This window comes from Carlito syrichta, unplaced genomic scaffold (genome assembly GCF_000164805.1).
Source record: "Carlito syrichta isolate Samal-C Ts95f unplaced genomic scaffold, Tarsius_syrichta-2.0.1 Scaffold301819, whole genome shotgun sequence".
NCBI classification, from domain to species: domain Eukaryota; kingdom Metazoa; phylum Chordata; class Mammalia; order Primates; family Tarsiidae; genus Carlito; species Carlito syrichta.
This window is the reverse complement of record NW_007245915.1, coordinates 177,974-199,417: the sequence shown is the minus strand read 5'-3', so window position 1 is coordinate 199,417 and position 21,444 is coordinate 177,974. Positions and strand designations below refer to the sequence as shown.

Sequence of the window (21,444 nt, the reverse complement as noted above, 5' to 3'; positions counted from 1 at the left end):
CAGTTTATGCCCCATGATTTATTTAAATTAATTTCTTTAACTGAAGACTGAGCATTTCAGAATGGCAATCACCACAGTTTCTACCTGGTCAATTTCTGTTTCCAGGTCTCTTATTTGAAAAACCTCAGAATTCTATTTAAAATTTAAAAAGAACAGAAGGAGCTAGAAAAGAGGGAGATTTTTCAGGGTTTTTTGTTTGTTTGTTTGTTTGTTTTGTTTTTTGAGACTCACGCTATCCCCAGGGTGGTGTACAGTGGCACAATCATGGTTCACTATAGCCTCAAACTCCTAGGCTCAGGCGATCCTCCTGCCTCAGCCTACCAAAGAGCTAGGACTACAGGCATGCACCGCCATGTCCAGCTTATTATCTTTATTTTTTGTAGAGACAAGGTCTCGCTATGTTGTCTAGGTTGGTGTCAAACTCCTCGGCTCAAGGAACCCTCCCGCTTTGGCCTCCTAAGTGCTGGGATTGCAGGCATGAGTCACTGCATCTGGCCGATTTCTCGGTTTTGAAATAAGAAAATACACAAAGGTCCTCGCAAACCTTAAATAAAACCCTATATAATTATTAGACAAATGAGATTGTCATTTCAGATTTAAGCATAGTTCTTATCTAGACATACTTCGTCTCTCTTTTTTTTTGAGTCGGAGTCTCCCTCTGCCGCCCAGACTGGAGCACCGTGGCCGCTCCCGGCCACCGCGGCCTCGACCTGCTGGGCTTGGACGATCCTTCCACCCCAGCCTTCCAAGTAGCTGGAACTACAGGCGATGCTGCCACGCCCGGCTAGTTTTTGATTTATTGTAGAGATGAGGTCTGGCCAAGTTGCCCAGGCGGGTCTCGAGCCCGCGGGCTCAGGCCATCCACTCACCTCGGCCTTCCAAGGCGCGGGATGACAGGCTGAGCCACCGAGCCTGGCTTACTTCGTCTCTTTTATTGCACTTTGTTTTACTGTCCGTTGTAGATATTGTGGCTTTGAAAGTCTGAGTGGTCTGGACAGAAGATCAAACCAGCTACAGCATTCCCTTAAGCCAAAGCCTAATCCAGAGCAAGGCTTTAACTCCCCAATTCTTTTTTCTTTTTTTTAGATTAGAAAATATGGTTTATTTAGAAAGTAAAGGAGAGAGAGAGAGAGAGAGAGGATTCACCTCCCCAAGGTAGCAGAGGGGGCCAAATCTCAACTCCTCAATTCTACGAAGGTTGAGAGGTGAGGAAGCTGCAGAAGAAAAGGTGGAGGCTAGCAGAGGTTGGCTCATGAGGTCCTTTTTAGAGGAAAGAAGCATCTCCAGAACATAGAAGTACAAGGTGAAGCAGCCAGTGCTGATGGAGAAGCTGCAGCAACGTACCCCACAAGATCTAGCTAGGATCACTGACGAAGGTGGCTACACCAAACAACAGACTTGCAACGTAGATAAAAAGGCTATGTATTGGAAGAAGGTGCCAGCTAGGACTTTCACAGCTAGAGAGGAGAGGTCAGTGATTGGCCTCCAAGCGTCCAAGGACAGGGCTGACTTTTTTGTTAAGGTCTAAAGCAGCTGGTGACTTTAGACTGAAGCCAGTGCTCACTTACCACTCTAAGAATTCTGCCAAATCTACTCTGCCTATGCTCTAGAAATGGAACAACAAAGCTTGGATGACAGCACATCTGTTTACAGCATGGTTTGCTGAATATTTTAAGCCCGCTCTTAAAGACCTATTGCTCAGAAAAGAAAGGTTCCTTTCAAAATGTTACAGCTCACTGACAATGCACCTAGTCACCCAAGAACCCTGATGGAGGTGTCCAAGGAAATTAATGTGGTTTTCATGCCTGCTAGCACAGTATCCATTCTGAAGTCCATGAATCAAGGTGCAATTTCAACTCTCAAGTCTTATGACTTAAAAAATACATTTCATAAGGCTACAGCTGCCATAGATAGTGATTCCTCTGATGAATCTGGGCAAAATAAATTGAAAACCTTCTAGAAAGGATTCACCATTCTAATGCCATTAAGAACATTTGTGATTCATGGGAGGAGGTCAAAACATCAATGTTAACAGCTCAGAAGAATGTATGACTTTGAGGGATTCAAGATTTCAGTGGGGAAGAAACTGAGATGTGGTGCAAATAGCAAGATAATTAGAGTTAGAAATGGAGCCTGAAGATGTGACTGAATTGGTGTGATCTTGTGATGAACCGCGGCTTCCTGTGGATGAGCCAAGTAAGTGGTTTCTCGAGATAAAATTCACTCCTGGTGAAGAGATTGTGAACACTGCTGAAATGGCAAGGAAGGATTTAGAATATTGCATAAACTTTGTTGATCAAGCAGCGGCGGGGTCTGAAAGGATGGACTCCAGTTCTCTGTGGGCTTTAAAATACTGCCAAACGGCATCTCATGCTACAGGAAAACCTTCCATGGAAGGAAGAGGCAATTGATGTGGCAAACTTCACCGCTGTGTCGTTTTAAGAAATTGCCTCAGCCTCCCCAGCTTTCGGCACCCACCACCCTGACCCATCGGCAGCCATCAACATCAAAGGATGACCCTCCACCAGCAAAAAGATTACAACTTGCTGAAGGCTCAGATGATCGCCAGCATTTTTCAGCAAGAAAATATCTTGCTAAGGTACATGCATTTTTAAAAGAAATAATGCTACTGCACACCTAACAGACTAGATTATCAACATAGCTTTTATATGCACTGGGTCACCAACACATGTGTGTGACTCGCTTTATTGTGGCATTTGCTTTATTGTGGTGTCTGGAACCAAACGTGCAATACTGCCGAGGGAAGTCTGCACTTCTTACATGTGCAAAACAAAGGTGCTAATAGAAAGAAGACATTTTTGATATACGGTATCATAGTACTGTAATTTCAAAACTGGTTTCAGACTAAAGTATCCACTTAGGTACAAGCACTGCAGACTCCAGCCACGCAGATGACTCCCGTTACCTTGATTAAGCCACCTTCACCACGACTCAGGCCCTCACTCAGCAGATTTTACTGGGCATCTACTACATGTTAGGTAATTTTCTAAGCCAGTGCTACTCAAAGTATTGTCTGTGGACTGGTACCAGAATGTTTGTTACTGGTCTTCAGCAAGATAAGTACAAAAAAGGAAGAGTACGTATTTGGAAACATCTGTAGCAATCTGACATTGCCATGTAATCAGTGATCTCATCTGGCTGGGCAGGGCACAGACCTGCTCGGGTGCTCTCAGACTCCTGGGGTGAATCACCTGTGGCACAAGCTACGGACCCATCATGTACAGCAGCACACGCCTCGGTCCATGATGGACTGCAAAAGCCTACGGCAAAGAAGTGGTCCTTCACCTCAGGGAGTCTGTTCTAAGCCAGGGGTCAACACACATCTTCTGGAAAGGGCCAGACACCAAGTATTTTATTTTAGGTTTTAGTGACTATATACAGTCTCTGCCTCCCAGTCTTCTTCTTCTTTTACCTTTTTGTCTTTTTCTGGTTTGTTTTACAAACCTTGAAAAGAATAAACACCAAGCTTAGCTCAAAGGCTGTATAAAAACAGGCCAAGGACTGGGTTTGGCCCCCCAGACCGTAGTTTGCCAATCCCTTTTCTAGGCAGCAGACGAGAACTGTGTTCTAGGTAGCGAACAAGACCAAATCGCTGCCGTGGGCCCAGTGACACATCATATCACATCACTTCTCTTTGCTTTTGTTCACCTTTTGTCATCGTCATCATCTCTAATTACTGGCAAAATCTGTTGAGCTCTTACTATGTGCAGGATAATGGGTTAGGGACTGTGGATATAAAAAGGTAAAACATACAATCCTGCCCTCACCAAGTTTACCATCTAGTTGAGGTGAGAGGACTGAACATAAAGGATCAGGAAAGTAAACATTCTTCAGGTACCAGATAAGTATGGCAATAATATATGTTATAAGAGAACTAACGTTTCTTTATAAAAGAAGGAGAAGAGTAATATGCAGCAAAATTTTGGTCTTTTGTACCAACACAAGGGAGGAAGTAATAAATAACTCAAGATCATACATCTGGCCATGGGATTAAGGTCCTATTTTCTGAAGTGTGTCTGACGGAGCAAAGGACGTTTTTAGAGCAAAGGGAACCTTGCTCCTGCTTCCTTTTAGAAAGAGGTAATCAAGGCACACTGGCAACAGAAAGATCGAGATACTGACCACGAAAAGTTTCTCAAACCTGTCTGACAGGTTTCCGAGTAAACCTTGCTGAGGTCACCAGGATTTCCTCCACTGAAGTATCTCAGGAAATTCTCATTTCTATTATCTTTTAGAATTTACAGTAGGATATGCTGATACTCTAGTAATTAACTTTCAGTTACACTGATAAACTCACAAGGTGCTACGAAGTTGTCTAGCCTTCTCATCTGGCTGTTTCATGATCCACCCAACGTTAGGAGAAACCATTCTCTTTCAGACTAATAAGTTTTATCCTTCTCAAATCTTCTCAAATCTCAAGACAGAGAAAACAGTCCAACGTTAAGAACATCACTGTACTAGCACAAATGATGTATTCGAATGAGGGCCCCAAACCCGTGCAGACATTAAAGCAACTTTAGCCATGGGTAGAACACAGGCTCTCACGCATCCTCCTACAGCTTCCCTACCCCACTCCAGGAGAAAGAACGAGCAGTCTGGAGGAAAGAGCCTTGCGTTGTAAGTATGGGTTTGTCCCTGGGCTTCTGTCTAGTATATTATGCCTTCAAAAGAAACTATTCTGAGCTAGTAAAAAAGGGTATCGGAGGTAACTCCTGATTTCCACATTGTCACCTGAAACCTCTTACCTAAGAAAAAGCCAGTGACACATAATCTGATTACTTTTTGTGAAGGAAAAACGTTTCTGATTAATTCAGATAGCTTTGAATTAAAGTATATGCCCAGGAGGACACCTGATGGCTATTTCAACTTACATTATAATGAAATATGAGCTGCTTAACGTGGCTGGGAAGACAAGAGGGGGTATTTCAAATCCTTTGGGGATAATGGGGACATTTGTGCCAATGCTGTGTCCAATACTAGCCTACAACCTTTCCACCTTGAAAGCATCACTATGTAGACCTGATGAGCCAAGAGTGAGGAGCTGTGCCCCATTCCTTCCTTCCTTCATTCAGGAACCTTTAGCGGAGCACCTACCTCATGGCAGGCTCTGAGTAAGGCACTGGAACCAGAGAGATAAAAGACACAGTGGCCTCTTCCCTCAAAGGACGCCCAGGCCTACTGCAGGGGAAAGAAGTGGGGATAGTAAGTGGGGTCTGTTCACTGTGAATACTCATCAACATCCCACATACCCAGCTCAAGGCAACCTGCAGCAGGTGTCACTGTCACTTCAGATATGAAATGCCTATGGGACGGGTGTGAAGAGTCATCTTTAATGATGGTGCTATCATTTTAAGAAAACACAGCCATGGCAGGAAAAGTGCCGAAAGATCAGCTGGGACTGCTTCAGGTTTCGTGAACAAAACATTTTTCCCAGTCTGGACCAAGAGGCTTAGTGTGGTAGATTAATATGATATTGTCATTCCATGAAAATGAAATCCAGCACAGAATATCTTTCTTCCTACAGTATTAAAAGATTTAAAGTAAACAATCAGGCTGCTCCTTAACCAACAAATACGTTTTTCTTTCACCAAAACCAAACATGTTAATAAAAACAATGCCATAAAACATGAGCACTTGGGTTTCTCGAAGCAATGTTATAAGAATGAATTTTAACAACAACCATCACCAACCAAAACACAGCAGTACCAAAACAAAGAACCCACCAATCCAATCTGACGGTGAACAGACCCCACTTACTATCAAACAGCCTTCAGGAAACTTGCCACTCATTCACGCAACAGCTCTGCTGAGTGGCTTCAATGGACAGGGCAGGTGTTGTGCTATGCAGTGGGCTGGGGTGGAGTAAGGGACACACACGCCGGGAGAGGCTCAGTTACAGCAACGTGAACAACGAGCAGGAAACACACCAGGAAAGGAGCTGCCAACACTGCCTGCAGGAGCCGGAAGAGACTGACAGCGCAGGCAGTGACTTAACTGGCACCGGAAGGACGGACACGAGTTTGTGTGCCAGACGAACAGGGCAGGGCGTGCGAGAAGCAGAGACTACGTCAAAGGCACCCTGGGCAGAGAAGTCGGCAAGGGTCAAGGCCCAAGTGCTTCAAAGAACAAGGCCTCTTTCGGACACAAAGCCATTGGGTGTGGCCTGGCCAGAGCACTGACTGGGAAACAAATGCTGTGGTCCTGGCGTGCTGGACCTTGACTGCCAAGCTGTGTTCACCTTGGCAGGACATGGGAAGCAAGGGAGTGGTAAGATTATGTGTCTATGTCAGGCAGATGCCTGCTGCGTAAAAGTGAGGAAGAACTAGGAGAGGGCTGGATGACATTGTGAAGGGTCACAGTTATTTCCCTCAAGGCCTTTTGATCAAAGTAACTGGCACAGGGCAGCTATTTGGCAGGAGACAAGGCTGTCCTTCACTGCCCAAATGAGAGCAAGTCCCATCGGACTGATTTTAATTCGTATTTTTGTCAAGACCTTTTGCTGAAAACCGGAAGCTGAGGAGGCTGCAGCAAACGTCTCTTCTGACTTTCCTTTGGCACTATCAGGTCTCAAGTATCAGGGTTCTGCTGGGATAACAAAGCAGAAGTCTGCCTCTCTCTCCCTGGTGACCGTGAGACCCAGTGACCTTCACACCATCCTGCTGGTAAATTGGAGTCCTGCCTCCTCTTCCACCATGGGCTTGGGACAAACCGGTCTCACAGTGCCTCGGACGCTCAGCTTATACTCCTCCTGAGCCCGGACTGCTTTCTGTCTTTCTAATTCTCATACCCAGGTATTTTTCTCTCAACAGTCAACACAACATCCACTGACTGAGAAATCTGCTTCAATTACTATGAGGTCAAAATCTTAGTTCGGCTGTGATGCTGGACAGCTAATACAAATATGCCGAGCCCCAATTTCCTCACTGACCAAACGGGATACTGATATTTATTAATAAGGTAGCTGAGGATGAAAAGAAATAAGTTAACATGCCACCTGGCAAAGGGTAGGTAATTAATAGGAACAAAAGTTAACATTTATTAACTCACTGCAAGTGTTTTATCTATATCAACTCTTTTTGTTCTCACCACAACCCTACCAGGTAGGTACTATTAATTTGCCCATTTCAGAGGCAAGGAAACTAAGCACAGAGAAATAAAGCAATCTGCTGAAAGTCACTCAGCTTGTAAGTGGCAGAGCCAGGATTCAAACGCAGGGTGTCCATCGGAGCTCTGAGGCACTATACCATGCCACTTGATCTTACCATCTTCCCCTATGAATGTACTGCCAACTTCACTAATTATGACATCTCCTGATTAAGTTGGCTAGTTTTTCATGTTTACGTTGCAACCAAGCCTCCCTCTAAGCTCCCCAAGGGCAGAGACTTTACTGTGTCTTTCAAACAACCCTCTCAGCACATTACATAATAAACAGCAACTATTTGCTGAAGGAAAACTTGACTGATCTACTTACTGTCTTCCATAAATACTTTTCTATTTGTTGGCATTTACAATTTCAAATATGTTTTACAAGTGTACAGAAAAGAGTTCACATAGCAGGCCTAAGACTGCTATTCTCAGAAAGTCTGTTTACAAGGTTGGTCCTTGCCTGGCATCTGAGAACTTGAACTTTGGGAGAGTTCACACCATCCTAACTGATAAGAGCAGCTCACTGTGCCCGAACTGTTTGTGTAAACAGTGTGGCTCAATGCTGAATGCCGGCTTTCCTTCTGGGAGAGTGAAATTTTCGTACACGTCAGGTAGAAGGTGCCTATGTAACCAGCCCTCAACAAAACCCTTGGAAAGTCAACCACTAATGAGCCTCCCTGGGAGGCAACACTTCACATGCTGTCACACGCCACGTGCTAGGTGACTCCATCAGGGGAGGACTCCGAAGCGCGCGTCTGGTTTCCTCCAGGCTGTGTTGCATGTGCCTTTACCTTCGCTGCTGTGCTGTGTATGCTTTCAGTTTGATAAAGCACAGCCACGAGGAGGACTCTGTGTGTGGAGTCCTATGAGTCCTCCCGGTGAACTGTCAAACCACAGCAGTGCTGGGTTCCCTGACACAGGATGAATTAAGAAAACTCGCCCCCAAACCGTTACATGATGCTATCTGCTGAAAGAACATCCCCAAACAGTCCCACGGCTCATTGAGAAACGATCACGATGTGGAGCCTGGACACGGCATCACGTGCTCACTGCTGTGTTCAATCTCCAAGACGGGCCTGGAGCTCCAGTGGGCATAACTGCAGGGACACAGCTCCTGCGCTCCAGGAGCTTGCATGAGCCCAGAGAGGCAGACAGACAGGCGGACAGGCATGGGCCATGGGCTACAGTGAGGGGTGTACTCGGAGCCCACGGCATCCAGCAGGCCTCCGTCACGGGGGAAGTGCATGCCACCAGCCACCCGAGGCAGGCTTCATGGGCGCACGGTTGCTATGCCCTAGCTCTTCCCTCAGGAGCACACTTTCCAGGGCAGCAAGGAGGTGCATGGGCGTCCAGGAGACTGGGGCAAAATGGCTCAAAGAGTGCCAGCCTCACAGGGTTGCTAAGAAACACAATGGGCAAGGGTACACATTCTGGGCCCACAGCTGGGGCTCAGATCCCAGCTCCGTCACCTCCAGACTGTGGCACCTCGAGAAAGGCACCAAACCTCTGAGTCTCAACCTCCCCATCTGTACAATGAGGATGTGACAGTCTGCCTCCTGGGGGCTGCTGGGGTGAACAGAGTGGCTGGCACAGTGCCTGGCACACAAGCTGCGGCATTTTGGAAGAGGTTCGGGCGTGGGGCGTTGCGCAGGCTAAGTGCTCTCTAAAACTGAATTGCTACTAACGAGTACTATTATTAAAGAAACACCAAAGAAGGCAATACTTACAGTCTTTTCTTATCCACCACTCTTTTAACTCGGATGGCTCTTTGTTCTGAGTAAAGCTTACACACTCCTGTTGCAGGGGAAAACACCAGAACAGTGACCATTTAAAATGGCTTCTCAGGCAAAGGGGTCATTAATATAATGAGACTCTAAAGTCTTCAGCCAGCAAAGCCAAATTCTGCATCGCATCTATTCTGAAGTGTTACATTTGACCTTTAAAGAAAATGAAATACTTTTTAAGTAATCTTCAATGAAATCCAAAACAGCAGTCCTGTGCTCCTTCACTTGCTGGGAATGTATCTCCTTGTGGGCTGGAACAGAAAAGGACAGTGTTCAGGCCTTTGTCTTCAATCACCCTAAAGAACAATTCATCAGCTTCCTTAGAACAGTTTTTTACGGAAAGCATTCTTAAAAACACAGCCATAAAACGAGTCTTGTGACACTACATTTCTAAGAGTAAGATTTATTTGCTAGGCTTTACAAGAGTGAAAGATTAAGCCTGTAGAAAAACTAGAATTCGATAACCTACGGTGCACTGCAACGTTCGGGACAGTATTTGCCGCACCGCTTCTTGAGTGCTGACCTGCCTGTGTTAACAAGCATCCACTACTTAAGTTGACCCTCAAGGAGTGTCTTTAAATCAAACTTAATCACACTCCTCCCCGCCTGAGCCTGTGCTGCTTTTTAGCATGTAGTGTCCCATCCTCGCCCCTTGGCCACTCACGTTCTGAGGGTCTCTTTGACACCAAATCAAACTTCCCTTCCTTGATTCCTAGCTGCAAGGACACCTTTCTTCTGGGAACAAGCCCAGAGCCTGGTAAAAAGACCAGTCCTAAAGTCTGTGCTGCTGATTTTGGTAGACAGCTACCGTTTACTGAGAGACTGAGCGCCTACTCTGCGCAGGCACTCTGCTGGCACTTCACATAATATCCTGCTAGTAATCCAAACAGCTAATCCGGCTATGCTAATGCCACAGATGAAGAAACTAAGTTTCAGAGGCAATAAGGAGCCCAGGTCACAAGTTTCATACTTAATTGCTGGTTTATCAATGCTCCTATGTACTTTTTTAGGTATCTCAGAGAATTTACATGCTCTTGAGAGTAGGGGGCATGACTTATGTCTTTACTATACGGTTCCTTAAGTGAGATTCCTATGGCGGATTCAGGGACTCTCTGAAAGTGTCACACAAACTTTGTGTCTATGTGTATTTTTCTGTCAAAGATCTATTGCTTTCATCAGACTCTCCAAGGTCCTAGCAGAAGTGTCCCAAAAGTCTGTGTCACGAGCACAACAGCACCCAGCAGCTTCGAATGCTAGATTCTACTTAATGTACTCTGTATCTGCCTGAGCAAATTTAGAATCAGGAAAGTAGCATGACTTGGGAAGCCATCTTAGTGCCTCAGTGAGAATTAAACATCAATGAGTGAGAGATAATAATAACAACCCTAGGGCCAGACATGGCTCTAAGCCTGATGTAGGAATTTAACTAGTTCTCATAACAACCCTAAGAGATATATCCTATAATTGTCAACATTTCATAAACGCTGAGGCCCTGGAAGATTAAGTGACATTCCCAGGGCTAGAGTTAGAACTGGATGGAGCTGGGGTACACGCCTAAGCAGCCATGGCTTCAGAACCTTCCTCCTAAACATAAGGGTTTAATAGAAAAGTTTATTTTTTATTTTTTGTTTGAGTTGGAGTCTCACTCTGTCACCCAGACTGGAGTGCAGTGGCTGCTCCTGGCCACCACAGCCTCGACCTGCTGGGCTCCAGCGATCCTTCCGCCTCAGCCTTCCGAGTAGCCGGAATTGCAGGTGCGCGCTACCACGCCCGGCTAATTTTTTATTTATTGTAGAGATGAGGTCTCACCAAGTTGCCCAGACGGGTCTCGAATCCACTCACCTCAGCCTTCCAAGGTGCGGGATTACAGGCTGAGCCACTGAGCCCGGCTTGAAAAGTTTATTAAAAAAACTTTTTTGGAGAGACAGGGTCTTACTATTTTGCCCAGGTGGGTCTCAAACTCCTGGCCTCAAGCAGTCCTCCTGCCTCAGCCTCAGCTTGACCGGCTGGAAAGCTTACTGCAATACTACAAGTAAAGAGCTCAGTACCCCAGGCCCCCAGGCCCCGCCCCCCCACTGCCCACAAGTGCCACACACAGCAAAGGTACAGGCATGCCCTCTGCCCACCCCCCCAACACACTTTATCTCTGCTGTTCCTGGCTTTTGGTAAATTCTTGGTTTTGTTTGGAGAAGTCTTTTCCATCTCCCTCTTCCCATTTGTTTAAGCTCAAATAATGGCCTTTTCATTACTTTTACCAGCTTTGGCCAAAACACTGATCAGAAAAGAAAAGAGTTTAAAGTTTTAAAATCTAAGTCCAAATAAGAACATAGGAGGGTTTTTAACTGGCTGTTTATGATTCTTGTTTGCTCGATCGATTCAGGGCTGTCTGTCTGAATCTTGTAGAGCTCTGTACCTTCTGTTCGTAGTTGCTGAATTGCTTCTGAGCAGGTCCTCACGAACACCTGAGCATCCTGATCTATCTGGTCTCGTTCTGTGTCTGTCATCCGCCCATACTCAGACATGATATGGCTGGAAGAGAGAGAGAGAAGGAAAGGGTGGCAGCAAATGACAGCATAATACAGTTTGGGTGAGGGGGGAAGGAAAGCAAAGGCTTCCCGGATAAAGTGGTGTTTAAGCACAGGATGAGGAGATGGAACGGCCAAGGAAGGGTTCGAACTCGTATCTTCCATACATAATGGGCACTTGAAGCACAGTTGTCGAAATCAGTGAATGCTTGCTGATGATGCAGCCTCAAATTAGGTATCACAATAACAGAGTTATTACTGTTTTTAAAAGGTTAATTATCTGGCAAATCATTCCCAAAAAGTCCTCATGAGATGTGCATATACAAATTTATCAAATTTTATTTCTATTTCCTTTATAATATTCAGAGGAATAATTTTATTACAGATCTCAATTTGTCAAACTATTAGATTCGATTAAATAAGACTTAGATATAAATTTAGATTAGTCAATTTATTTCAAGGAGAAAAAACTGGGTTGTAAAAGCTTATTCACTAGTTCAAAATTTAAAGTAATAAACACATTTTTATTATTTCATTGATTAGAATATTAAGAAAGTGCAAGTCCAAAATCACAAAAATATTGCTGACACTCTTCTGCCTGTTAATTCAATATACAACTAGATACTTCCTGAGGATAGAGGAGAAGAGAGAATAACAAAATTTTGCACTCTGTTGCAAAGGTTCCTGAAAAGATATGGGCAAAAGTTAAACACTACAATCTTATTTTTGCTATATTTGCAGCTGTATTAAATTAACAGATTAATTTCATACTGTATACTGGGCATATACTATGGGAATGCGTATATATGCTGTGAAATTAATCTGTCCAATATGCATTACAAAATTAAACTGTGAATGCTGGCGCTACAGACATAAATCAAACATAGATCCTGCTTTCAATAAATGATATACAATCGGCTACAACCACAGGTTTATGCATATGCTCATATGTCATAAAACAAAACCAACAGTTACATAACATTTTCCATGCATTAAGACTAATCACTGCTCTAAACATTTCACACGTATTTCCCTACTTAACTCTCAAAATTCTACGAGGTGGTGCTATTACAATTCCCACTGTACACATGAAGCAGCTCAGGCACAGCCAGGCTGAGTTCACAGCCAGTGACGAGCCAAGCTGGGTCTAGACCAAGGCAGTCTGCGCAGGAGCCCAGGCCCGGCGCCACACCTGCCGGTGCCTCTCAGCTCCTCAGAAGCGGGAGAGTCCGGACGAGGGGTGCTGACTGGGGGAGATCTGGGAAAGAAACTCACAGACGGGGAGCAAGAGCTCTGAGTGCGTGCCACTGGGAGCAGAAGGAGTGAGCAAGCACAGGGTGAGCGGAAGGCAGGCGTCTGGGGGGCCTCGGGGCGTGCCAAAGGCCTTTTGCTCTGGGGCCAGCGGACAGGTTGAGCTGGGGGGAGATCGGAGTGGCAACACCAGGTCGGATGAACAGAGCGGGGAGGAGCAGGGCAGCGAATCCCGCCCCGCTCATCTGTGCTCCCCAGCTCAGCACACCAGACAGGCAGGTGCTCAGCACATTCTGTGGAGCTGAAGCGTAAGGGGCAAGGACAGGGAATCCCAAAGAGGGAGGAGGGATCGGGGGCAAAGCCGCCAGCAATAGCACAGACCGGGGAGCGGAACACATCAGGCCCCGGGACCTGGAGCCTGGGTGAGCAAGAACACAGAAGGAAGAGCACAAAGAACGGGAAAAGGGAAGAGACAACTCAACACCTGTCCTCATAAAGCAATTTAAAAGAAGCAATGCTCTCGAGACGACATGTTCCCTGACCAGCACTTTGTCTCGAAAAAGAAACAAGGGCAAATGGTCTTCTAACCATTTTGTGATAAAATCTTGAGAAACTAAAGGAGATTTTAAGTAACAATGGATCGTTTTCTAAAGTTCTACATCTTATTAAGGGAAAGGAAAGTCACTGTGACACACAGTGAAATGGCCACAAACCTGAGCCAGGGCTGAAGGCAGCTCCAACGCAATGAAAGGCTAACCAGAGCCCAATAAACTCAAAGTAAAAGACTCGTGCAGTCCAAAAGTTGTAACTAACAGATGACTTTCATATATCGGGCTCTCAAAAATATTTGGTTGCCTGGTTCTCATTTAATTTGCCTGACCTTTTAATCCCAGTCTTCCGGGGGCTACTAGGAGCGTCTGACCCGTGGGAGATGCTAGAAGTGAGAAGCAATAAGAGAATGGAGGCAGAGACAGAGAGAGAGCAAGCTGGTGGTGTATCGAGAACCCAGAACTCACAGCTCTTTAGCTCAGTTTAAGATCACGTGGGAATCATACAGATGGAGATATTGGCTTCATCGTAACTACTAATCTCAAGTGGGCCCCGATGGTACCTGGCAATGATGCCAAATGTCTCTAGTGCACGGCTCTCCCACCTCTATTTCCCCTCTCAAGCTGCCAACACCTCCTTCCTCATCTTCAGTGTCAGTGATCACTTTGCTTTCTGTTTTCTGAGAGCTCATAAAGCTCTCACCTCCCCACTTTTCCTCCCTGGGGCTCACAGATAGCAATCTACTTTCTCTCTTGCTTCTATGGAAAGAATGTCCACTGCCTAACCATGGCCACACCCCACCCCACCAGGACACTAGACTGGCCCCAGTAATTCTCCTTTCTCTCTCCTGCACCACCAACCTTGAATGAATTAATATGTGTGCGCAGTGCAGAGTGAACACTGTGTGTTAGGTACTAATAATATCGTTTTTCTCCTGTCTGCTGGATCTTCCCCAACTACATACAAACATGGTGCCATTTCTCCTGATGTAAAAAACAGAACAAAACCCCTCAATTTCATTCCAGATCTCCTACAAGCTACCCTTTTCAGTAAAACTTCTCTAAGAAATGTTTCCACTTGGCTGGGCTCAGTGGCTCAGGCTATAATCCCAGCACTCTGGGAGGCCAAGGCGAGTGGATTGCCTGAGCCTGCGGGTTCGAGACCAGTCCAGGCAACTTGGCAAGACCTCACCTCTACAATAAATCAAAAAATTATCTGGGCGTGGTAACACATTCCTGTAATTCCGGCTACTTGGAAGGCTGAGGCAGAAGGATCACCGGAGGGCAAGGACAGGGGCAGCAGGTCGATGCTGGGGTGGCCGTGAGCAAGCCACTGCACTCCAGCCTGGGTGATGGAGTGAGACTCCGACTCAAAAAAAAGAAAGAAAGGTTTCCATGCCCATTTTCCTGACCATTATCTCTTGAATCCTCATCACTCTGCTGCCATCCTTGCCTGCCATAGTCATCAGTGACCTTCACAATGGCTCAGTCCTCACGTCATTAGCCACCTTCCACAGCATTCAGAGTTGATCTCTTCTCCCCTTGCTCGGTTGTCTTCCTCTGGTCTCCAACTCTCTCACTGTCCTACCTCCTCCCCTGCTTGTTTCTGTTGACACACCTGAGCTCCGTGACCACTTTGTGATGATAGTGCATGGCTCAGTCCCCGAGTCTCTTTGCTGTCTGTACTTGCTCCCAGGCTGAGTTCATCGTCTCATGGCTTTAACCACCAACTTGACACAGACGAGTCCCAAGGTTGTATTTTCAGCCCGGACCTCTCCTCGAGTTCCAGACACCTATATCTAATGGACTGCACAACTTCCCCATTCAGATGGTGAATTTGCATTGCAAATGTGTCCAAAACTGAGCTCCTGACCTTTCTTTTCAAACAGGTGCCTCCTACAGCCTTCCCCATCTGTGCTGGTAGCAACTCCATCTTTTCTGGTTGCTCAGATCCCAAACCTTGGAGTCACCCTTAACTTTTTGTTCTCTCCCAGCTCACATCTAATCCATCATCAAAGTACTTCCAGAATCTGACCTCTTCTGATCCCAGTCACTGCTACCTCTCTGGTGCCTGCCATCAATACTTCCTGTCTGGTCTGGAATATCTACCTGGCCTGCTGCTTCTGCCCTGCCTTGCTTCCGTCCGCTCTAACACACAGCCATGCTGATCGCTTACAAAACAAGGCAGATCTTATCAATGCTGTGCACAGGACCTTCCAATGGCTGCCCACCAAGGTCCTCACAAGAACCAGAAGATCTCAAAAGGAACCGCAAGACCTGGTGTCCTGCTCTCTGTCTGGACTCGTTTTGCCTGTTCCCCATTCCTTCTCCTCGCCGTTCCTTGAACACTCCAGGCACACTCTCACCTCATGACTTTTCCACATGCTGGCTGTCTCCTCCTGGAAGGCTCTTTCTTACTGTCTGCACGAACGGATCCCTTGCTTCTTTTATTTTATTTTTATTTTTTGAGTTGGAGTCTCACTCTGTTGCCCAGACTGGAGTGCAGTGGCCGCTCCTGGCCACCGCAGCCTTGCCCCGCTGGACTCCGGCGATCCTTCCGCCTCAGCCTTCTGAGTAGCCGGAATTACAGCCATGCGTAACCATGCCCAGCTGATTTTTTTTTTGGATTTATTGTAGAGATGAGGTCTCGCTGCCCAGGCGGGTCTCGCACCCGCAGGCTCAGGCAATCACTCCCCTCAGCCTCCCAAAGGCGCGGGATGACAGGCTGAGCCACTGAGCCCGGCTCCTTTGCTTCTTGTAAATGTTTACTCAATGCCACCCTCCCAGTGAGGCCTTCCCTAGCCCATCCTTATAAAATTGTTCCCTCCCTGATATTTTCCATCATCTATCTCTTTTCCCTTCTCCCCAATATAGTAACACTCGCCCCACTTTAACATTCTATAGATTTTAGCTAATTATTGTTAAACCCAGAACTCTAATCAGAGAGAGAGAGAGAGACCACAAAGAGCCAGCTCCGATGCAAACACACGAGGGTCTTTATTCAGGCTCGAGTCTGGGCTCACACATGAAGCCAGTAGAGGCTTCATGGACGAGAGCGTTGATCCAGTATGGCAATCAGTTTTTATGCACAATTACAGAGGGAGGGGAAAGAACTTTAAACTTGATTTTACATGATTGGGTAATTTCTCCTAATGGGTACGGGAACACTTGGTATTGGTAGGTGCCTTTCGTGGGCTGTAACCTGACTGCCTGTGATTGACAGAAACCCACTTAACGGGCAGAGTGGCATGTCAGATAAGTTAGGTTCATACAGTCACTGCATATAAAGTAACCTGAGCAACCTGGAGGTTACATTAGCCATTAAGTTTGCTGATTCACCCCAAGGAATGCTTAGGAAAGCTTGTTTGCTTAACATTTACATAACATAACATGGTCATTATGGGACAACAAAAGCCAAACTTAACAAAGTTTTAAATATGAATGCTGCAAACACATACAGTGAATGTGGGGTAGAAATTCATATAGTACCAGTTCTGGGAATTTATAAAATATCATAAATGTCTTATAGCAAGGCGGTTTTTGTAAAAGTCTTTGATTTCTTCAGGTTTACATAGCCACTGCGTGTAAATTAACACTGGCATGGAACCCGGTGATTTAAATCAACATAAAGCCCACCTAGAGAGCAGCTAGCGCCTCAGAGTCTACTGCGATAGCAAAGGAATGTCTGAAAGGGGCTTATCGCTTTAACATTTACATCCCATTGTAAAAGCAGAAGTCAGCATGGCAATTGGGACTGACAATGCTTAACCCAAGAGTTCTAAATACAAACACTACTTAAGCCATTATATAACTACACAATTATTCACTACCCGGCACCCGACATATGCCTAATTCCACGGGGTCTGAGGTAGGATTTAAAGTACTAAGATTTCATAAAGTACAATGAACATGAGGTAGGAATACACAAAATATATAGTAAACATGAGGTAGGGATATATGAAATATAGTGAACTAAACACTACTTTTACAGCAAGTATGGCTTTTTAAGTTTCTTGGTTTCTTGGGTCTCTCAATAGCATGCTCTTAACCTAAGTCTATTACTGTCCTCTCAATTATTTCTTTTCTGTCTGCCCCTATGGAAAAATTTAAGTTCCACAAAGGCAAGGACTTTGGTCCGTCTGTTCACTGCTGTATCCCCATCATCAAGAGCAATACCTGGTCTTCTATAGGCCGATAAGTCAACAAACCAGTCACCAAATATTTTCGAACAAACTGAATCAATGAATCAGCCTGAACTGGAGAAGGTGGCTAGACATACAGCTGCAGCTGTGCTCTCTAGTAAGCTCCTTCCCAAATTTTATCTCCATCCCCAAGACAGGTAGACATTCCCCTTTCAGAGCCTTCTCTAGAAAACTTGAAACACAGATGAGCAGGGATTGCACCTCTCATGAGGACTGGCTGTCAGAAAAGGAAAGGGGTAAGCGTGGCAGGGCTCTTTTCAGTCCCAACCGCCAGGTGAGTGTGCTCTCCTCCCCTGGGGTGGCCCCCTCCCCACTCCCCCACTTCATGTCTACACTTTCTGGGGGACAGTTGGAAAAACAGAGCTCCACAGCCTCCTGGGGAGTAGACATTGAGCCTGAAGAGTGAGAGGGAGGCAGCTTCCTGTTAGGGTCTGGACAGGGTAAGGGTGAGATGGATGGACAGAGAGAAAGGCACAGGGAGACGCAGCACCGCCGGAGCCAGCAAGCCAGAGGTGCGCTCTCGCGACCCAGAGATCTGAGCAAATGCAAAGAATTGCAACACACAGAGGTGAGAGAAGAAAAGATTTATTTAAGAAAAGTTCGCCCCCCAACAGACAGGGAGCAGGCCTACACTCTAGGTGAGTGTGGCGGGTAGCCCCCCAAAGCCCTGGCTTAAATCCTTTTCCTTGGAGATGTTGCAATCAGGTAGACGTGACTGCTGTGACTTCCTTATGGCCACCTGTGGATGTCTTGGAGAACCTGTGACACAGAGACCACTAATGTCCGCCCACATTATCACAGACCCTAGAGAAGGGCGTGACAAGGATTCTCATTCTCCTGCACCTTCCCGAACGAACGACATTCCTTAGAGCTAGTGGAGGGTGCACTTCCCCTTATCTCCTAGGCATTCCCAGTGGGTAGCTTCGGGGGATCCTTGGCTTCCCTGTAGATAGGGCCCAATTTACTGGAAGATGGAATCCCCACCTGCTCCCCCACTGCGCGGTCATAACTTTTGTAATGACAAGTTTCATGACTTTTACAATCCTCGTCCAATGCATGATGTCTTAGGTCTTGTAAATTCCCTTTACTCTAGGCCAGCTTGATTTCTGCTATGAGATACCTCTGATACCTGGCACCAGGAAGTCTTTTTCTGAAAAGACAAAGTCAGTAAAGTTAATTTTACAAAAGTATGCATTTCTCCAAAAGCATAGCTTCTACTTTCTCATCATTGTATTAAGATTTAGGAAGAAGAGTAAAAAGATGCATTTCCGGCTCTCGGCCTGTCCTTTCCCTTCCCATCCCATTAGCATTTTGTTCTACTAACAGTTAGGCTTAACGCAGCCACTGTGAGACAGAAGACCCACAAGTGGGACACAGGAGCCAAGTAAGCAAGCCCCGGTCAGATGAAGGGCTCTTTTGGGGAGGAGAGAGAGTGGGGAACAGAAGCCTTATGCTCAGCCCCACTAGAAACCTTCTCATTGGAAGTGGAGGCTAACGGGGTCAGGGACAAATGAGTTAGAAGAAGGGTCCTGACCTTCAAGTGAACATGCCCCCTGCGGACAGAGCAGACCTAGAAATGGCTAATTCCAAGAACATTAGATTAACATCCTCCTACTCTACATTTGGATTTAACAGAAACTCAGCTCAGTGAAGTTGGAAAGGTCTAGAAGTTAATTTGATAAAACTGGTAGTCTTCCTTTAGGAAACTCTATCTATCTATCTATCTATCTATCTATCTATCTATCTATCTATTTATCTATCTATCTTTTAAATGGAAAACAGACAGTATGGATATTCTATTAGTAACAACAACAGAAACCAAGGAAGTTTTTCTCCCAAGTGGCCTTGTTTTGTTGCCAGGATATTGTGAGAAATGTACATCCATCAGAAGCAGAGACATTATTTTTAATTAAAATCATTCAGAGATCCAGCCAGAGGCTATCTAGGTTGCATGCTGCTGTGTTCTAGTAAAATGTCATTATTAAAAAAAATTAAATGGGTCAATAAAATCTGAGCTCTACATTCTGGAAAGAATTACAGCTTCCTAATTATGCCAAACTAACAAAGCCTTACAGGTCTGAAGGCAACATTTCTACACATGTTCTTTCAGTTCCATGATCCCACTCCATATAAAATGTGCTCAGGAGCAGGCCAAGGCCAGCACACAGCACTGGGAGGGAGAGGGCATACAGAAGGAAGGCTCCACGCCGTCTGCCAGCTGGGGCGAGAGCGCTGGCTGGGGGACAGTGAGGGTGCTTTCTCGGTCTGGAGAGAATGTGGGGTGGGGGTGGAGGGGCGTTCAATCCCTAGGCCTCATGTTTCTGCCGGAAGCAGCTTCCCCTGAATGACACCCAGCCTCCTCCTGCAGCTTCCTCCCTCTGAGACCTCGGCCGAAGCAAGGGACACGCGTTAGCTGCCACTTGTTTCTCTCTCCCCTCTCTTTGGGATCTGCCTGCTTGCAGACAGCTGAGGCTTGTTCCCTGCCTGTCTCTCATGTGCCGCAAAGGGGCCTGCCCCGTGGTCTCTGGCCCAGGAACAATGATTGTTCAGGGGCACTAAGGGCTCAGAGAGTTCGTCTAATCGAGGAGCAGAATATCAGCAAAGCCTTCCACCCACAGACCGAAGCTCTGCCTGCCAACCTAGATTTTACCTGTGATAAAGCTAGTAAGACACAGGTCTTCATCGTGTTGATCTGACTCCTGCATTCAGTCTGTCTCTTCCTTTCTTCCCGCCTGCACCCCCACCTCTCTCTGGCCTTTTGTTTTGCTCAATGTTCCCCCTCCACAAATGCATCACAGGTCAAACTGGGCTTCTAATCCAATGACCACTCACCAAGAGACTTCCACGTGCCAGAGACACACGCGTCTCATTTAATCCCCACAAGACCACTGCCCACATTCTATAAAAAAGAAAATAAGCATAAAGGTGCTAAGTGAGTGGTGCACACTCACACGGGACTGGAATGTAGGTGTGACCAACCCCACAGCCCATGCGCCTCAAAGGGACCAAGTGGGGGGCTGAAGTAGGAGTGAAGCTCAGAGTGCACGAGTTGACAAGGAACGGCTGGCATCGGGAAAATGAGCGAAAGTGTTTCTAGCCAGGTGTGGTGCACCCTGCAATCCTAGCTACTCAGGAGGCCATTCGAGTGCTGTGCTGGAGTTCCAGACCAGCCACAGCAATGTAGTGAAACCCTGTGTCAAAAGCAAGCAAACCACCACAACAAAAAACAGAGTTTCTAGAATGAGGCAGTGGACTGGTTGAGACGAAGAAAGCCTTTGGGGTGACAGTGCTGTATGATGCTAAGCTTCTCTGCCAAGAAGTAGCACAGCTGGGACTGGCCCCCAAGGACCCAGGTCCTCAGTCCCACCGTTTGCTGCCACTGCAGCCAGGAAAGAGAAAGGTGTAGGTCCTCGGTCCTGTTTTGAGACAGCAGCCACGCTGCAGTCGTCCGGGAACACTGAAGAACAGTGTACAGGAGCCTCCTCCCTTCACTGTGTGAGAATAACTGCCTGAACACCACTATTACAATCAAAAGCTTAAAACGATTGAAAAGTGACAGAACAGCACCATGATATAACTGCAGTGCTCATTCTGCATTGCATTTGATCACATTGTCTCCCCTGAACAGCTCAACTACTTCCTGTGTGATTATCCTTCCCATCATTGGCTCTGCCAACTTTTTCGGAAAAGGGCCAGAGAGTAAATATCTTAGACTCTGTGGGCCTTAGCTTAGCTGGAGGTCACAGCTGCTCAGCTCTGCTGCTACAGAGCAAAAGCAGCCAGAGACAGGACGGGCATGGCTGTGTGCCAACAGAACTTTCATATGGACCCTGGCATTTAAATTTCACGTGATTTTCACAGGTGATAAAATGTTCTTATTATTTTCCCCCAACGTTAAAAAACGTCCACGTACACTTTAAAATGTAGGCCGGCTACAGCTTGCTGACCTCCCTTTAGAGGAAGATAT

General features: G+C 46.2%; 1 protein-coding gene across 1 annotated transcript in view; it reads right to left on the bottom strand.

Annotated features, from left to right (window-relative positions):
• Window positions 1-21,444, bottom strand: part of STX18 (syntaxin 18) — a 120,153-nt gene that overhangs the window by 30,247 nt on the left and 68,462 nt on the right. The window contains exons 3-5 of the mRNA XM_021711026.1: window positions 11,365-11,480; window positions 9,125-9,202; window positions 8,895-8,961 (exon numbers count right to left, since the gene is read on the bottom strand). Coding sequence (XP_021566701.1) covers window positions 8,895-8,961; window positions 9,125-9,202; window positions 11,365-11,473 — 254 coding nt within the window. The 5' untranslated portion in view covers window positions 11,474-11,480. The remainder of the gene's footprint in view (window positions 1-8,894; window positions 8,962-9,124; window positions 9,203-11,364; window positions 11,481-21,444) is intronic.